The sequence below is a fragment of the Passer montanus genome, unplaced genomic scaffold, assembly GCF_014805655.1.
Source record: "Passer montanus isolate IOZ18808 unplaced genomic scaffold, ASM1480565v1 scaffold69, whole genome shotgun sequence".
Taxonomy (NCBI): domain Eukaryota; kingdom Metazoa; phylum Chordata; class Aves; order Passeriformes; family Passeridae; genus Passer; species Passer montanus.
Window position 1 is genome coordinate 2376313 of NW_024372036.1, and position 16942 is coordinate 2393254.

The 16942-nt window shown below is 44.0% G+C and overlaps 1 protein-coding gene across 1 annotated transcript in view; it reads left to right on the top strand.

The window, feature by feature from the left end:
* The first annotated feature begins 9432 nt into the window (after positions 1-9432).
* The window catches only part of HLCS (holocarboxylase synthetase), a 118804-nt gene continuing 111294 nt past the window's right edge, over positions 9433-16942 (top strand). The window contains exons 1-2 of the mRNA XM_039729291.1: positions 9433-9803; positions 13541-13693. Coding sequence (XP_039585225.1) covers positions 9612-9803; positions 13541-13693 — 345 coding nt within the window. The 5' untranslated portion in view covers positions 9433-9611. The remainder of the gene's footprint in view (positions 9804-13540; positions 13694-16942) is intronic.

Below are 16942 nucleotides of genomic sequence, written 5' to 3' on the forward strand. Positions count from 1 at the left end.
AACCAGGCAATAGAGGGGTTTGGGGGCTAAAATATGGAATCTGGGGCTAAAATTTTGGGGAATTGGTCTTGCCTGTGACTGTGATGAGAAGATACACAGCTCTGCAAAGAGAAGAGGAGGTTTTTAATGTAGATTTATATAAATTTTGCCTTACGTGTTGAGGGAAAAATGTCCCCCACATGACTGAATGGTGGTGCCTTTCTTTACAAAACATACCTGGATATCAGGTGTCCATTCTTCTCAGAGACTGAAGGGAAACTAAGTAAAAAAAAGGAAAAAAACCCCAAAAAACAAACAGAATTTGCCCTCATTTTCACCTTTCTGCCTTACTAGCGGCACAGCTGGTGAAGTTCAGTCCACTGCTTTGTCCCTGCTGGAATAAAGCCAGGGATGGAAATTCAGTTTTGCACTTAAATGCACCTTTTTGGGTTCTCCTGCAGCCTTTATCCTGTTGGGGATGGATGATCTTTTACACATTCCTGAGGGAAGGGAAGGGAAGGGAAGGGAAGGGAAGGGAAGGGATCACCATGAAATAAGGGAGGTGCCTGGGTTTCCATGGAATGGGGCTGTGCCAAAGAGGAGAACGGAGCTGAGGCTGCCAAATTTGTGTCTCTCTCTTCTTTCCATCTTGGCAGGAAAGGGAAGAATAATAAAAACATGGATTGTGAAGATTGTGAAGCAGCTCTGCTGGCAGGAAAGGCTGGCACAGCTGGCATTGTTCACCTGCACAGGAGAAGCTTTGGGCTGAGCTCAGGGTGGCCTTGCAGGGCCTGCAGGAGCCCCAGGAAAGCTGGAGAGAGACAATTTCCAGGGCATGCAGGGACAGCACACAGGGAATGGCTCCCAATTGAAAAATTACAGGTTTAGATCAGATATTAGGAACTATTTCCTCTCTGGGAGGGTGGGCAGGGGCTGGGATGGAATTGCCAGAGCAGCTGTGGCTGCCCCTGGATCCCTGGCAGTGCCCAAGGCCAGGCTGGACACTGGGGCTGGAGCAGCCTGGCACAGGGAAGGTGTCCCTGCCATGGATGAGCTTTAAGGTCCCTCCCAACCCAAACCATTCCATGATTTCTCTTGAATTAAGCAGATAAACTTTTGCTGTTCTCTGAAGCATTGTCCAGACCATCCCAAAATTCTTTGGAGCATAAGGAATTCTGTCAGCTCCACTGGATCATCTCAATCTCCCTATGCTGGGCAGGGAGAGAACAGGAGCAAGGACAACCCAAGACCCCCCGATATAAAATAAAAGGCTCTGATATTAATATTAAATGTTCATCCTGGGACACGTCTGTGCTAGGGGTCTATAAACATTAAAAATGCAACAAGTTCCTCTGAACTTCAATTTCATTTGTGGGTGGAGATCATAAAATATTTCTGCCTTATAAACAAAATATTTGCCTGATCTTATGCAGGTGTATTTTGTTCACCTTTCTTGTGGGCCTGAGTTGCTAAAATGTTTAATTTCAAGAGTCCTGCTTGCCGAGTCCTGTTGAATTTCCAGTCAGCTTTCACCCAGCTGGGATGAATGGAGGGTTTTGTATTTCTCCATTCAGGAAATTTCTCCTTTTCTGAGAAGAAAGTTTTGGAAGGATTCAGTTTTCTTCTGCCAGTTCCCTTCCAGAGGCGTTGCCAAAGTCAGTTTTGTTGGGGCGCTGTGCTATTGGTGAAAAGCAGCTGAGAGATGAAGGCAGTGCAGAATAAATAGCCTTAAATAGGAAATATTTCAGTGAATTGGCTGGATTTTGTCTCTGCAGCTCAGAAAACTGCTGTTGGGAATATTGCCCTTGCTCAGTTCTGCTCTGCTGTCATTCTCCCTGCACAAATGTCATTCGGGGGGGAAAAATCCTGTGGTAGTTTTCTCTCTTAATTAATCCTTTTTCTCTCTTAATTGATCCTCTGTCATATTTAGAAAAAACACATTTCTGTGGCACGCAAGGATATGCTTCCCTTGGATGTTTGTATCCTTCAGAGGAAGGATATTCAAGGAAGGATATTCAAGGAAGCAGAATTCAAGGCTGCTGTATGAAAATCAACTTTTAATTATCATTTTTCATGCAAGAGGAATCTGAGATTGTAGAGGTTTTGTGGAGCCATCTCTGTACAGGGAATAAAAACCTGCTTTTTGCTGCCATTATTTTTAGGATTTTTTTATACAAGAGGAATCTGAGATTGTAGAGGTTTTGTGGAGGCATCCCTGTACCAGGGAATAAAAAGTTGCTTTTTGCTGCCATCATTTTAGGGAATGGAAAATGAAAGCAGCACTGCCTGGAAGTGCTGCAGCTGCTGAATTCCCAAGGGAAGGGTTTTGTGGCACAGAAACCTGAGCCAAGAATTCCATCTGCTTCCAGCCTTGCCTTTGAAGTGCTAAACTCAGCCTAAACTCCTTTTGGGGAGTCACCTTTGTCCTGTAAGTGATGGACGGTGCTGAGGTCACTCTGACTCAGGGTGGGATTGCAGATGAGGTAAAAAATCAGAAGTGGAAACTGAAAGTTGTCTGCAGCTCAATGCCAGAGATGCTGCAGCAGTTCACTCTGGGGCTTCTCTTAATTATTAACGAGCTGGGAAGGGACCTCAGTGCGTTTTTGGTGTGTGATGGGTCATCACAGAGAAATGAAAGTATCCTGGCTGCTCTTCTGTTTGCTTTTGCTGCACACTAAATAGTGAGGAAGCTGGGTTATTAGTAAATAAAAATAAATAGATTTTAAAAAATAAACTAAATGAAACCAAACTAAAAATTAAAAAAAAAATTAATTACATAAAGCAAATAAAAATATAAATTAAATAAATTAAATAAATTTTAAATTAATGAAACAAAATTAAATAAAGTTTTAAATAAGTAAAATTATTTTAGGATATCTTGTGAAATACCTTAAATTATCTGTGTTTTGGTGCCATGTGTTTGGAAATGGAGAACTGGAGATTAATCTAATAGCTGAATTTTCCTTTGTCACTCTGAGGTTTCAATTTCAAGTCATTCCTGTCATTCCCTATGTGACAGGATTTTGTCTCGTGGTGTAGATTTAATTAATGATCCTCTTGTGAGTTTGCAAGTGGAGATCTTCCAAAAAATCCTTCATTCTAATAGGTTTATTCATTTGGAATCTTAATTTTGGCAGATTTAAAATGTGTGCCACTCCTTTGTTTGCCAGTACCTGACTGAGAGGAGGAGCTGGCACAAACTCCCAGGGCTCCTGAAAACTCTCTGACCTCATCTCACAACCACCAGAGGTGCAGGAAAGGTCCAAAATCTGAAATTCTGCATTTGCTTTGTCTCATGGCAGTTTGGGTTGGACTTAAGGCACATTAAAAATAAAAAAATATTAAACCGTGTGGGGGCAAATATTTAATCCTTGAGGTATTTAGAGGTGCTGGTAGCAAGGCAAGTGCTGAGAATGAAAAACATTGTGGGGAAGGTGCCACATAATGCAAGTTTTAATGTGGTATTGAATTAAATTAAATGGTGTGTTTTAATCAAGGCTTTTTTCTGGCTGGAAAAAGATTGCAGGGGGGAAATCTGATAAGAAGAGAATGGCAGAAGCCCAGAAAATATCACAAATATTCATCTCACAACCACCAGAGGTGCAGGAAAGGTCCAAAATCTGAAATTCTGCATTTGCTTTGTCTCATGGCAGTTTGGGTTGGACTTAAGGCACATTAAAAATAAAAAAATATTAAACCGTGTGGGGGCAAATATTTAATCCTTGAGGTATTTAGAGGTGCTGGTAGCAAGGCAAGTGCTGAGAAACTGAGCATGAAAAACATTGTGGGGAAGGTGCCACATAATGCAAGTTTTAATGTGGTATTGAATTAAATTAAATTGTGGGTTTTAATCAAGGATGACTTTTTTTTTCTGGCTGGAAAAAGATTGCAGGGGGGAAATCTGATAAGAAGAGAATGGCAGAAGCCCAGAAAATATCACAAATGTTGGGCAGAACCTGTGGGTTCTTCTGGAAATGGGTGAGGACAGCTGGGCATTCAGCATTTTTAGCAGAATAAATATATCCCAGGGAGCCAATAAACAACATTTGAAATTGAAATGGGTGAGGACAGCTGGGCATTCAGCATTTTCAGCAGAATAAATATATTCTGCTAAAATAATTTTATTATTATATAATATATAATGGAGCCAATAAACAACATTTGAAATAATTCCTTGCCTAATTTCAGTGTGTTTTGTTTGGGTTATTTGTTCAGTGTGTTTTGTTTGGGTTATTTGTTCAGTGTGTTTTATTTGGGTTATTTTGGAGCTGTGCATTACATTTCATATTCAGCCTCGCAATCAATGCACGTGAAAATGAAATTTCAATGGAAATGCAGACTACATCTTTCTCCTGGATCCCTGCTCCAGCAGAACCACAGCTGACATTCCAGGAGGGCTGAGCCACAATTCCAATGGCACTGTGCCACCACCCTGACCCCCAGGGTGCCAGGTCATGTTCTGGCTCTGGCAGTGTTGTTTTGATTTGCTGCACTGTTTATTTTATCTTTTTTATTTTCTTCCCTAATACAGAACTGTTATTCCTGCTCCCATATTTTTGCCTGAGAGCCCCTTAATTTCAAATTTGTAGTAATTAGGAGTGAGGGGGTTTATATTCTCCATTTCAGGGGAGCTCCTGCCTTCCTCAGCAGACACCTGGCTTTCCAAACCAAGACGAGTTCAAAGGTAGGACAGGCTTGCACCTTGGAGGTTCCAGGGACATGGGATTTTGTTTTTAGCAAATCCCATGGGATAGAACATGTTTATCCTATTTATCTTTCTGGTGCTGTTTTGCTGAATGTGAATTTACAGAATTCTCAGGATTATTGCAGAATCAGGATTTGCTCTTTATTAAATACACTCTGTAAATGCATTTTTGCATGTCCTGGAAGAACTCATCCACATCCTGTCCTAAAATAAAAGTCCAAGTTCACATTAAACATTCTTCCCAGAGATGGAAAAATAATTTTATTTATTGACCACAGATTATTTAGTGTGAATTGGGCCCCTTCAGTCTAAATCTACTCCCTGCCACGTTTAAATACCTTGTGATATCTGTGAAGTTGTAAAGAAATCAATAGTGCCCTATTACAAATAAAAAATACCTGCACAGTCTCCATCCCTTTGAACATTTCTGCACCAAAATCACTACAATTAATAGAACAAAGAACACAGTGGATAATATTAAAAATCCAAAATATTTGTTAAATAATAGCACAGGTACTGAGGAAAAATAGCAAACTTAAGTGACCTGCAGTGTAATTAAATATCTTGCTAAATTACAGGCTGACCTCCGCATATTTAATTTCAGCAGCTCAGTTTTGTTTAGTCCTGATTTAACTTGAGAGTTGAAAGGGAACTTTGTATTGGAGAATTGATCTCTGTGATCTTGCAATCAGATCTGGATGTGAGGATAATTGATTTATTCCTCTGCCAGCACGGATATTAGTGCAGGACTAGAGCCTAAACTGCTGGGATGTAACACTCAGAAAATGCAAAGTTATTCTCAATTAAATCTCTTGATAAAGCTCTGCAAGACCAAATTTATTACAGAATTATTGAAAATATAACTTTGGTGATGAAGCTGCAATGTTGAGCAAATATAATACTTTTAGAAAAAATGTGAATATTACATTATAGTACTAATCAAGCAAACCACACAACATTAATTTGCATTTTTGTGGAAATATTTTACATTTTACTGCAAAATCAGGATCCATTTTGCAGTAATTTTAATGTAAGGTGCTTAATTTTGATGTTTGGTGAAGAACACAGAATCAGAAAAGATTTCCAAGCAGTCAGAGTAACTATTCAGATCTCTGACATTACCTGGGAATAACTTTGACAGATTCAACTTCTACAGAAAGATGAGCCCAGTGCTAATCATTTGGTGTTAATTAAAAGAGAATTTGATCTTTATGAGAAATGAGTTTTATGCAGTTTTCTCATGGAGGCAATTGTGCATTTGCAAGAATAAATGCCAATTAATAAATTATTACCAACATAAATTGGTATATTTGGGGAACCTGGATGCATTTATAGTTTTGAACAATATCTGATATTAAACAAAAAACCACAGACACTGATAGCAGGCAAAGCTCCTCCCAGAGAAATCCTTGGAAAAGCTTTTAAGGAGCAGAAGAAGGAACCAGCTGGTCACAAAGCACAGCAAAGCCTCAAAATATTCCTGTAAAGTGAAAAGAGCAGCTCAGCTACTCCAAGGTTACACAGTGGAGCTGGGAGGTTTGAGGGCTGAGATTACTCCCTGTTTTTATCAAGGTTTCCTTCCACCCTCTGTAAAGAGGAGCTGACTGACATGGTTACTTTATTTTATTTTAGAAAACCTGTTTCAGTAGATTCCTGGTGCATGCAATGCCTTGGTTGAATAATAAAAGTAATAACAACAACAGAATGTTTTCCCAATCTAAAATTCTGAACTTTTTAGTAAAAGCTTGTCACAAAATTCTGAACTTTTTGGTCAAATCTTGTTTAAAATTCTGAACTTTTTGGTCAAAGCTTGTCTAAAACTCTGAACTTTTTAGTCAAAGCTTGTTTAAAATTCTGAACTTTTTGGTCAAAGCTTGTCACAAAATTCTGAACTTTTTAGTCAAAGCTTGTGATAAAATTCTGAACTTTTTGGTCAAAGCTTGTTTAAAATTCTGAACATTTTAGTCAAAGCTTGTCACAAAATTCTGAACTTTTTGGTCAAAGCTTGTTTAAAATTCTGAACATTTTGGTGAAAGCTTGTCACAAAATTCTGAACATTTTGGTCAAAGCTTGTTTAAAATTCTGAACATTTTGGTGAAAGCTTGTCACAAAATTCTGAACATTTTGGTCAAAGCTTGTTTAAAATTCTGAACATTTTGGTGAAAGCTTGTAATGAATTTTCAACATTTTAGTCAAAGCTTGTCATACAATTCAGAATTTTTTAGTCAAAGCTTGTCATAAAATTCTGAACTTTTTAGTTAAAGCTCGTCTAAAATTCTGAACTCTTTGGTCAAAGCTTGTCATGATGAAGTTGAAGTTACACCATAACAGAAACTAGAAAACCTCCAGCAGCCTCACAGCTCTAAATTAATTTGCACCAGCATGGCAGGAGCTTGTCTTGAAACAGGGACTGGTTTTGCCTGCTCTGCTTTAGATTCCCTTGCATGGTGAGGCTTTGATTCAGTTTTCTCATTTCCTCATGACCTTTTCCAGGGTAGGGGAAGCTCAGAAATCAAGAAATGCTCATTGTGGAGCTGAGGGCAGTCGATGGCAGAGCAGGATGTGAAGCACGGCCCCTTCCTGCTGTGGAAAGGTTTCACAAAGAGCAGAGGCAGGGAAAGTGAATTCCAGAGCTGAGAGCTCGCTTTGGAGATTCTTTTCTTTCTTTTGAGGTGCCCAGGCGAGTGTTTGGACTTCCTGCACAAGATGAAGCCCCACAAAGAAGCAGTGTGAGGGGCACTGGAGATTTGTTCCTCTCGTGCAGGGCAGGATACGGCAGCAGCACGAGGTTGCAGTTCCTGAAGCTTGAGGTGAAAAATATTAAAATATTTTTAAATTTTTAAATAAAATTTAAAATATTTGGCCTAACAGCTGAAACTGTAATCTGTTTGTGCCACGAGTTGTGGAAATATTATGTGCCATCCCTGGAGGTGTTCAAGGCCAGAGTCACAGGATGCTCAGGGCTGGAAGAGCCCTCCAGGATCACCCCAAACCCTGTCCCCAAGGGTCACATCCAGACTCCTCTGGGACAATTCCAGTGACTCCAAACTTCCCTGGGCAGCTCAGCCCAAGGCCTGACCACTCTGCCAGGGAAAAAACATTTCCTGAACATCCCCTGGCATGACTTAAAACCATTTCCTCTCCTCCTTTCGCTTGAAATGTGAGAGCAGAGCCAATTTGTTCCTTGTTTATCTACAGAGCCAGCTAGAGATACACCTAGGGAAAAATTGTTATTTTAGAATACCCATTGCACTGAATTTCCAAGTGCAGGACAAGACCTTGAGTTCAGAATAATAAAAAAAAGGTTGTGGCTTCCTGCCCAACTTGTTCAGGAAACAAATGTCATGTATCTGTCAAGGTAGGTGTTGCCTACCTTGTAGCCTTGCATTTTGCATATTTTTATAATATTCTCTTTTCACTCACACACCAAATACCTGCTAGGATCAGACTGATCCACACCCTCCTTTCCCAGAGCTGTTGTTGTGATTCCTTTCCTTATAAAATACAGAAAGTGTTTGATAACTTTTGTGCATAGATATATTGGAGGAGTAAAGGATAATTTGCTGTCTGTTGTGTATTCTGGAGGAGCAATTTGTGTTTGCAGCTCACAGGGCAGGTGCAAATCCTACACTTTGATTCCCTGACAGGCTGCTCCTCACTCTGATATCAGTGTTCAGCCCTTTCTCATTTGGTGAATGCAATAAATTTGATTTAAATGCATTTCTGGCTGGAAATAAATAAATCCATTTGTGGCTTTGGTGGCTACCGGAATGGGAACTGGAGACAGGTGCCTTCTCCTGGTCCTGAGTGGGATACAAAAGGGAATACTGTGCCTTTAGGGTACCATAAATCTGGGAGTAAGGTCAGGTAGCAGCGTCAAGTCATCTCTGAGGAAGATGAGATACTTGCCTGTTGTCCATCAGGACACTTTGAGCTTTGGAGAAGCAGAAGATTTATCCTGGGCTCCATCACAACCTGTGGGAGCAGCAGGTGAGGGGGGAATTCTGCTCCTGTGCCCCCTCAGGTGAGAGCCCACCTGCAGAGCTGCCCCAGCCCTGGCCCAGCACAGGAGGAGCTGGAGCTGCTGCAGAGAGCCCAGAGGAGGCTCCAGGATGAGCAGAGGGATGGAGCAGCTCTGCTGGCAGGAAAGGCTGGCACAGCTGGCATTGTTCACCTGCACAGGAGAAGCTTTGGGCTGAGCTCAGGGTGGCCTTGCAGGGCCTGCAGGAGCCCCAGGAAAGCTGGAGAGAGACAATTTCCAGGGCATGCAGGGACAGCACCCAGGGAATGGCTTCCCACTGAAAAATTACAAGTTTAGATCAGACATTAGGAACAATTTCCTCCCTGTGAGGTTGGGGAAGCCCTGGAATAGAATTGCCAGAGCAGCTGTGGCTGCCCCTGGATCCCTGGCAGTGCCCAAGGCCAGGTTGGACACTGGGGCTGGAGCAGCCTGGCACAGTGGAAGGTGTCCCTGCCATGGCAGGGGGCGGAGCTGGACGAGCTTTAAGTCCCTTTTCACCAAAACCCTTCTGCCATTCCCACAGAAGCCGAGTCGCGGCGCCGGCGACGAGACGAGCTCGCCTGCTCCTCCTCCTCTTCCTCCTCCAGAACACGCCTACAATCTACCCGCTGCAAAACAAAACGCCCCGAGCCGCTTTTGACGATTTTGAGCGCTCTTTATTCCTTCCACACCTCCTTTCACCGCGGCACTCCGCGTTCCCCTCAGCGTGAGGGGAAGGCAGCGGCCTCACGGCCGAGCGCTGAGGGGAGGAGGGCGGAGACGCAAAAGGGGCGGGGCGCCGCGCGCGCCAGCCCCGGCCAGCCAATCAGCGCTGGGACCGCCGCCCGCCCTCCCTGACGCACGGCGCTGCCATTGGCCGCGGCGAGCGCTGGGGGCGGGGGCGGCGGGCGTGACCGCGCGCCCGCCATGCTGATCACGCTGTGCTACCTGTACCTGTGGGCGCGCTGGGGGCCGCGCTCGGCCGCGCTCGTCCGCAGCACCGTGCGGAGGCTGCACCGCTCCCGCTGCTCCTTCACCTTCTGCGCCCGCCAGCCGCACCCCGAGGAGCGCGTCTGCCTCCGCGTCGGCGGCAAGGTGTTCTGCACCGGCGAGGCGCAGGTAGAGCGGCGGCGGCGCGCGGGGATGCGGCGGTTGCCGTGGTAACGGGGACGAGCATGGCGGCCCCGCGGAGCCACGGGGATGGATGGGGCTGCGGGTTGGTTGTGGGGGTTGGTGGCGGGCAGGGGTTTGGGGTTTGGGGATTCCCACTGTCGCAGGCAGGGGGAGGAGGAGGAGGAGGAGGGGACAGCGAGGTGGTCGCTGTGGTGGGAAATGTTAGTTCAGGGGTGGTTTCCTCTCCTCGCTGCTTGCCGGAGCTTGCTGGAGTAGGAGATGGGCTGAGGGATGCTCTGTGTGCTACAAATGTCTATTTTTATGTGCGGCGGTTGCCGTGGTAACGGGGACGAGCATGGCGGCCCCGCGGAGCCACGGGGATGGATGGGGCTGCGGGTTGGTTGTGGGGGTTGGTGGCGGGCAGGGGTTTGGGGTTTGGGGATTCCCACTGTCGCAGGCAGGGGGAGGAGGAGGAGGAGGAGGGGACAGCGAGGTGGTCGCTGTGGTGGGAAATGTTAGTTCAGGGGTGGTTTGCTCTCCTCGCTGCTTGCCGGAGCTTGCTGGAGTAGGAGATGGGCTGAGGGATGCTCTGTGTGCTACAAATGTCTATTTGTACGTCTATCTATCTATCTATGTATTTATATGTATCAAGTGCAGCTTTGTAGGGGCAGCAGTGTTTCTAGGAAAGCTTGTCTGGCAGAGCTTGAAAGAATTTAATAAATTCACAGAATGGTTTGGGTTGGAAGGGACCTTAAAGACCACCCTGTTCCAGCCCCCTGCTGTGGGCTCCATGCCCCGTCCAGCCTGACCTTGGGCACTTCCAACTTGTCTGGGCACCCAGTGCCAGGGCCACCCCTCCCTCCCAGGGAAGATTTCCTTCCTAATATCCCATCCAAACCTGCTCACTTTCAGTTTAAGGACATTCCCCCTTGTCCTGTCCCTGGGAAAAGCCTCTTTCCATTCTAGCAACATACTTGGAGAACATATAAGGATTTAGTCTAAAAATATGAGCTGTGTTTGTGCCTTCAAGATTCGTGTCAGGGCTTTAAAACGCTGCTGGATCTGCCCTGGAATGTGAACTGTGGAGAGAGCTGGCTGCTTCTCCCCGTGCAAAATGTTGTCCTAAGTGAGGAAAATGAGGTGAAAAATGAAAATCACAAATGAACAGGGCCGGGGGAGGCTGTGGCAGCCCCTGAGAATGGAAAAACCTTGTGCCTGAGCCACTTCCACCTGGCACTGCTGGAAGCAAAACTGAAAGCGAGCTTGCTTGACTTTCAGGATTCGACCTGGCACTGCCCCCAGCTAGTCTGAATTATTTAAATGAATGATGGATTGCTCTGAATTTGGCACTAAATGCCAGAATTGGTCTGGGTGAGGCTCTTCTTGATCTGTGTTTTTGCTGATGTTGATGTGTGAGTGGTTGGGAATTATTTCGGTTCAGGGATTTATGGAGCGTGTCAGGGGCTAAGTGCTCTTCAGGAAGCAGAGGAGCTTTTCATGAATTCACTGGGTGAAGAGAACTTTTGCAGTGAGGGAAAACAAGATTAGAAATGCTGATGGAGTTGGTTCTATTTAAAACTAGGGGTTTTTTGCTATTTAATGAACAGATTATTTCACGCTCAGGAGCGATGGTGGTGATCTCAGAATCTTTCACAGCCAAGTGAAATACCTTAATTCACATTCCAATAAAGCCCTCAAAAACAAACCAAAGCTCTGTTTGGAGGAGCTCTGTCTCAGTTGCCCTGGATTATTGTTCTGTGAAGAGGATTTCAGCTGATTTCTGCTCTTTGTTCCACTCCTGCTCATTTCTGAAAGAGCTTTTCCTCAGTCCTTGCACTGCCAGCACATTTTTTTCTGTCTGCAGTGCTGTTCATGCAGACTGATTTTATAATCTGCTCAGTTTATTGGGAGCTGGGAAGCCCTCTGGGGAATTGCAGCTTGGCATGAAGTCTGGCATGGACTCAGGGCTGTTATTCAATATGTTTTTGTCCCTTTAAAATACGTGGTGACAGCGTTTGAGAATCCCTGGGGCAGGTCCTGTTGTGCTGCACCTCAGTGTGAGAGCTCTGGCTCTGCATCACTGGGGAGCTCTTTACATCATCTCTGAAGAGATAAAAGGTTAATTCAGATTTTTTTTTTTGGCTTCTGGGCAGCCAGCAAAGCTCCTTTGCTCTCTCAGTAGCTTGGACTGGGATCAGTAGCTTAAGACACTAGCAAGTCATAAATCATAACCTGTAAAGGCTTTTTTTTGGTTTGATCTTTAGCCAGATGGGATGTTTAAGGTACTCTAAACTTCCTGAGCTCAGTTCACTTTCCTGTGGGAGAAATCAGTGTTTGTTTGTGCAGCTTCTGTGCTCCCAAGGGTGGCTGGGTCAGCGAGCTGCCCCCTCGATGTTCCTGGTTTCATTTGAGGTGTGCAGGGATGAACACGTTTGGTGTTAGAATTCAGGGCCACAGGGGAATTCTCTCCTGCTTCCACATGGAATTACTGAGGGGGTGTGCTCATGGTGTGGCAGAAGGAAAAAGTGGGAAATAGATAAGAGGATTTTTAGGAAGTTGACAGACAAGGCTACCAAGATAAGTTCTTTGAGCTTTATTACATCAATCTCATTACATAATTAAGGCAATTAAAAGATAACAACTCACATCTTACTAACAACAGCCAAAAGTTTCTTTGTTATAGAATATTTGAAAAACTTTTACACCAATAACATATTACCAAAACTTACAGATAATTATTCTAGTTCATCAGTAAAACCACACCTCTTTCAAACAATATATTCTATTAACAATACACAATTATTAAACTTAAAACCTCCTATCTTACTAAACATCTTTTTCTACAGTATTAAAATCTATCTTAACCAAACCTAAAACTCAAAGTATTGTTTCATGTCCTTGCTTACTGCACTATTGTAACTTTTCTACTTTCAGACTTTCCACCACAGCTAGCTCTAAGTTCTGTACACTTTCTGTTTCTAAAGCCTACTTTTATAACTTTTTAAAAGTCTTCTTACCTTTACTATTTCCCACAGCAAAACAAATGTTTCCAGTGTTTGCCATTTTTTAAATATGGCAGACAAATGAAGTTCAATGCAAAATCGATGTAAAAATTAAAAATGGATGTAATATTTTCCTGAGAAGCTGTGAGGTGTTTTTTGGTCTGCTGATTCCAGGTTTTCAGCTTTATTTGTTCCTTGCTGAGGGCAAGAGAGGGAATCTTTTGTCATTTAATGAAGAAAACTTTTGTGCAATGATCATCTGAGTGGTGGATAGAACAACTTCCAGAAAAATTGATTCTGACTGAATTATTTCTTTATGTTTTATGAGCTTCATAGTGAATGAGGAGTTTTGATGCAGAGAAATAAGAATTCAGTGTTCAGTTGAATGGGAGAGGAGGATCAGGTGAGTGAGGGATGCTGCCAGTGGCAGATGTCCCACAAGAGTCCCAGTGCCAGGGGCTCTGGGGTTTTGTGTTCCACCCTCTCTCCTGTAAAGCTGAAAGCTGGAGTTTGAGGTGGCTTAAAAACGTGGCTTGCCACTTTCAGTTTTACTTTCAGTGTTCCTTTGTAGTGGTTCAGAATTTTATCCCTTTCTTTGTCTCGTGGGGAAAGTGAAATAATCATCACCCTTCCTGTAAGGCTGGAGGGTCAGATTTGGATTTAAGCTGGGCATAATTTAAAAAGGAGTTATTAAATCAGCTGCTTCCTGTACAGACTTATTCTCCTTTCCATTTCTTTCAGTTCCTTGATGACTTAAACAGGTGGAGTGGGCTTCTTGTTTCTCCCTTTATTCACCCTGAGAAGCTGCTGCCAGCAGAGCACATTGCTTTTGTGACAGAAAGCATTTCTGCTCACACAGAGAACTTGCAGAAAGGACCTGACTCTTCAAAGGAGGTGAGAAACTCTCTTTGTTTCTTGCACAGAAAGGGGTACAGCTATTCAATATTCTTGCAGAGAAAGGGGCACAGCTATTCAATATTCTTGCACAGAAAGGGGTACAGCTATTCAATATTCTTGCAGAGAAAGGGGCACAGCTATTCAATATTCTTGCATAGAAAGGGGTACAAATATTCAATATTCTTGCATAGAAAGAGGCACAGATATTCAATATTCTTGCACAGAAATGGGCACAGATGGGCAGTGATGTTATGGGGTATAAAAAGGGAATTGCTTCATTCAGATCCCTGGTAATAATTAAGCTCTATTTTGTGTTTCTAACAGACCCAGAGACATTTTGTTGAGATTTTTCAGTAGCATTTTTCTCTGGCCGTGGGTGGGAATTGCCCCCCTGCTCTGGAGCCAGGCTGGCAGAAGTTGGGATTGTTCAGCCTGGAGAAGAAAAAGCTCCAGGGAGAGCTCAGAGCCTAAAGGGGCTCCAGGAGAACAACTCTGGACAAGGAATGGAGTAACAGGACACAGGGAATGTTGGGATTGTTCAGCCTGGAGAAGAAAAAGCTCCAGGGAGAGCTCAGAGCCTAAAGGGGCTCCAGGAGAACAACTCTGGACAAGGAATGGAGTGACAGGACACAGGGAGTGGGGGAAAGGGGAGATTGGGTGGGATATTGGGAAGGAATTCCTGGCTGGGAGGGTGGGCAGGGCTGGGATGGAATTGCCAGAGCAGCTGGGGCTGCCCCTGGATCCCTGGCAGTGCCCAAGGCCAGGTTGGACACTGGGGCTGGAGCAGCCTGGCACAGTGGAACATCCTTCTGCTTTTTGTTAAGCCCCCTTTGGGCCCTGGAAGGCTGTGGGAGGGGAGGGATGGATCTCAGTGCCTCCAGGGAAGAGGGGGAAGGGAAGATGTCCATGTCAGGATGGCTCTGTGCAGGTTGTAACATCTGGGCTGCTCCTGGCACCCCAGAGCTCTCCATGAGCCAGGCTCTGCTCCAGGCTGGGATCACCCCTGGGGCCGTGGATAAGTGTGGGAAATGGAGTGCTTAATTTTAATTTGAACCCCAAAGTCAGCATTTCTTATCTCAAAGTCTGAATACAGATGTGTACTGTGTGAACCTTCTGTCAAACTTCAAGAATTCTCCACAAATCCATTTCCCACAGCTGAGGTGCTGTCCTGGGTGTCCCTAAAGGGCCACCTGTCACCCTTATTTCCTGGAATCAGGTTTCAGGCTCCTCCTTGGGGTTCCAGACAATCATGGCCTGGCTGCTCCCTTTGTGAGGATCTGTGTAAAAGATTTTTTTAGTCTTCAAGTTGTTTATTTTTTATCTTATCAGAAGTTCTACACACTAAGCTAGTCTTAGCACACAAAGCAAAGGCAGCAAAAAAAGTCACAAAATGTACACTTCCAAGGTCTTTTAAAGCTATTTGATCTAATTAACTCTTAAAATGTCCTTTATTTCTCCTTTTCTACCAATAACTAATTATTTGTGTGCCACACAACATCTGTATTGCAACTCTCCCTAACTAATCACTCTATACCACCAACAGGTAGAAAATAGATGAAGAAAAAGATCAAACAACACCCAAAATCCTCTATTTTTATTTTCTTCATAATAAAACCCCAAAACTGTAAATTTTTCACCCTGTGATATACTATGCTACTATCTATTTTACACACTCATAAATTCTAATTAATTCCAAAGTCTTCAAAACCCTCTCCATAACCAAAAGCCAAAACCAGTGGTTTCCTAAGAATCAAGACTTGTTAAAACAAACTAAGAAATATTCCCTATACCCAAAATTCCAGCAAGGATCCAGTGTCTTCCAGGTCACCTTTCCCAGGAGATGATCCTGCTGGGGGGAGCAGAGGATAAATAGATTTATTTGAGGGCAGGGCAGGAGGAGAGCTTGGGAATGGGCTCAGCTCCAGTTTTGGGGCTGCAATGAGAATTTGGGAGCCTTCACCCCCTGCCAGGTGCAGAGCAGAGCCTGGATTTGGAGCCTGTGGGTCAGGAGGGATGTCCTGAAGTGCTGCCTCACTGGAAATCCTGGCCTTCATGGAGCTCCATGAAGCTTGGTGGGACCTTTTCTGCTCAAATCTCCTGGTCCTGATTGCACTGGGCACAGGTTTTCTTGGGAAAACCTGCATCAGCTGCTTTGGAAATGGTTTTATTGCCTTTGGCAGGTGGAATCCATCCAGGTGGGCTCTGCTTCTGGAGATGAATGAGCTGTGCCCTCCCTCTTGTACACCTGGGCCAGCTCACATGGAAGATTTTTATTTTTCTTTTGCTTTTTGTAGCAGAAAGATCCTCAAAAACGTCTGCATTGAAGCTCTAACTATCCATTCTTTTGGGGTTTATTGTTTTTTTTTTTAAATATTCTTGGGTTTACTTTTTTTTTCCTTGGGATGGAAAATTTTGCACTCTTATGTGGACATTGCTAATTAATTTGATTTAGAAACCTCAGAAGTGATAGTCCAGGCAAAAAATCAAAACTAAAGAGGAAAGGAGCTGCTGGTTTATTTTGTTTATTGTTCTTCTGTGTGAACACAGCAAAGTGCTCTTAATTTTGGTCCCTCTGGCTGTCACCATAGCCAGGGGCTGTGGGAACACATTGCTCCTGGGGGAATTTCTGGCCAGAAAAGCCATTTTTTGTAGGACTGTCAGTATCTGTGGCTGGTGAAAATGAGGGGGACTCAGAAAACAGGAGTATGAAAAATGTCTCATCTCTTGCTAAGAGCTTTCATCCTTTATTCTGACAGAATTTTGATTTGGAATTGATACCCAGATTTGGATTTGGATAGCAGGAAAGCTGGAAAAAAATATTCCCTGAGGGTTTTTGCTCTGCTCTGAGCCAATGGATTGCTGCCTCATTTCAGGGTCATAGGTTTTGGCAAGAGCTTTACTTTGTGAGTTGCTTCTGTGGGTTCACTTTATTTGCACTGTGCAGCAATAATTACATTTTTACATCTGAGACTTTACTTGGTGCCACAGAAGAGAGATCAAGAGCATCAACAGACCTTCCTCACAGCTTCCAGGTGTGGGTGTTACTTGTGCCTGTTCTTTGGAAAACAAAGGATATTTAAATACTCTGTGAGCCCCTCACCCTCCACCACCAGCAGTGCCATTGAAGCTGGGTGTGCTCTGGTGTCACAGAGCTGGGCTTTCACACCCGAGCTCAAGGTGGTAAAACCCCACACTCTGCTCCCCTTCTCCTCTTGGAAAGGGAATTTTTCACTAAGGGTTAGCAGA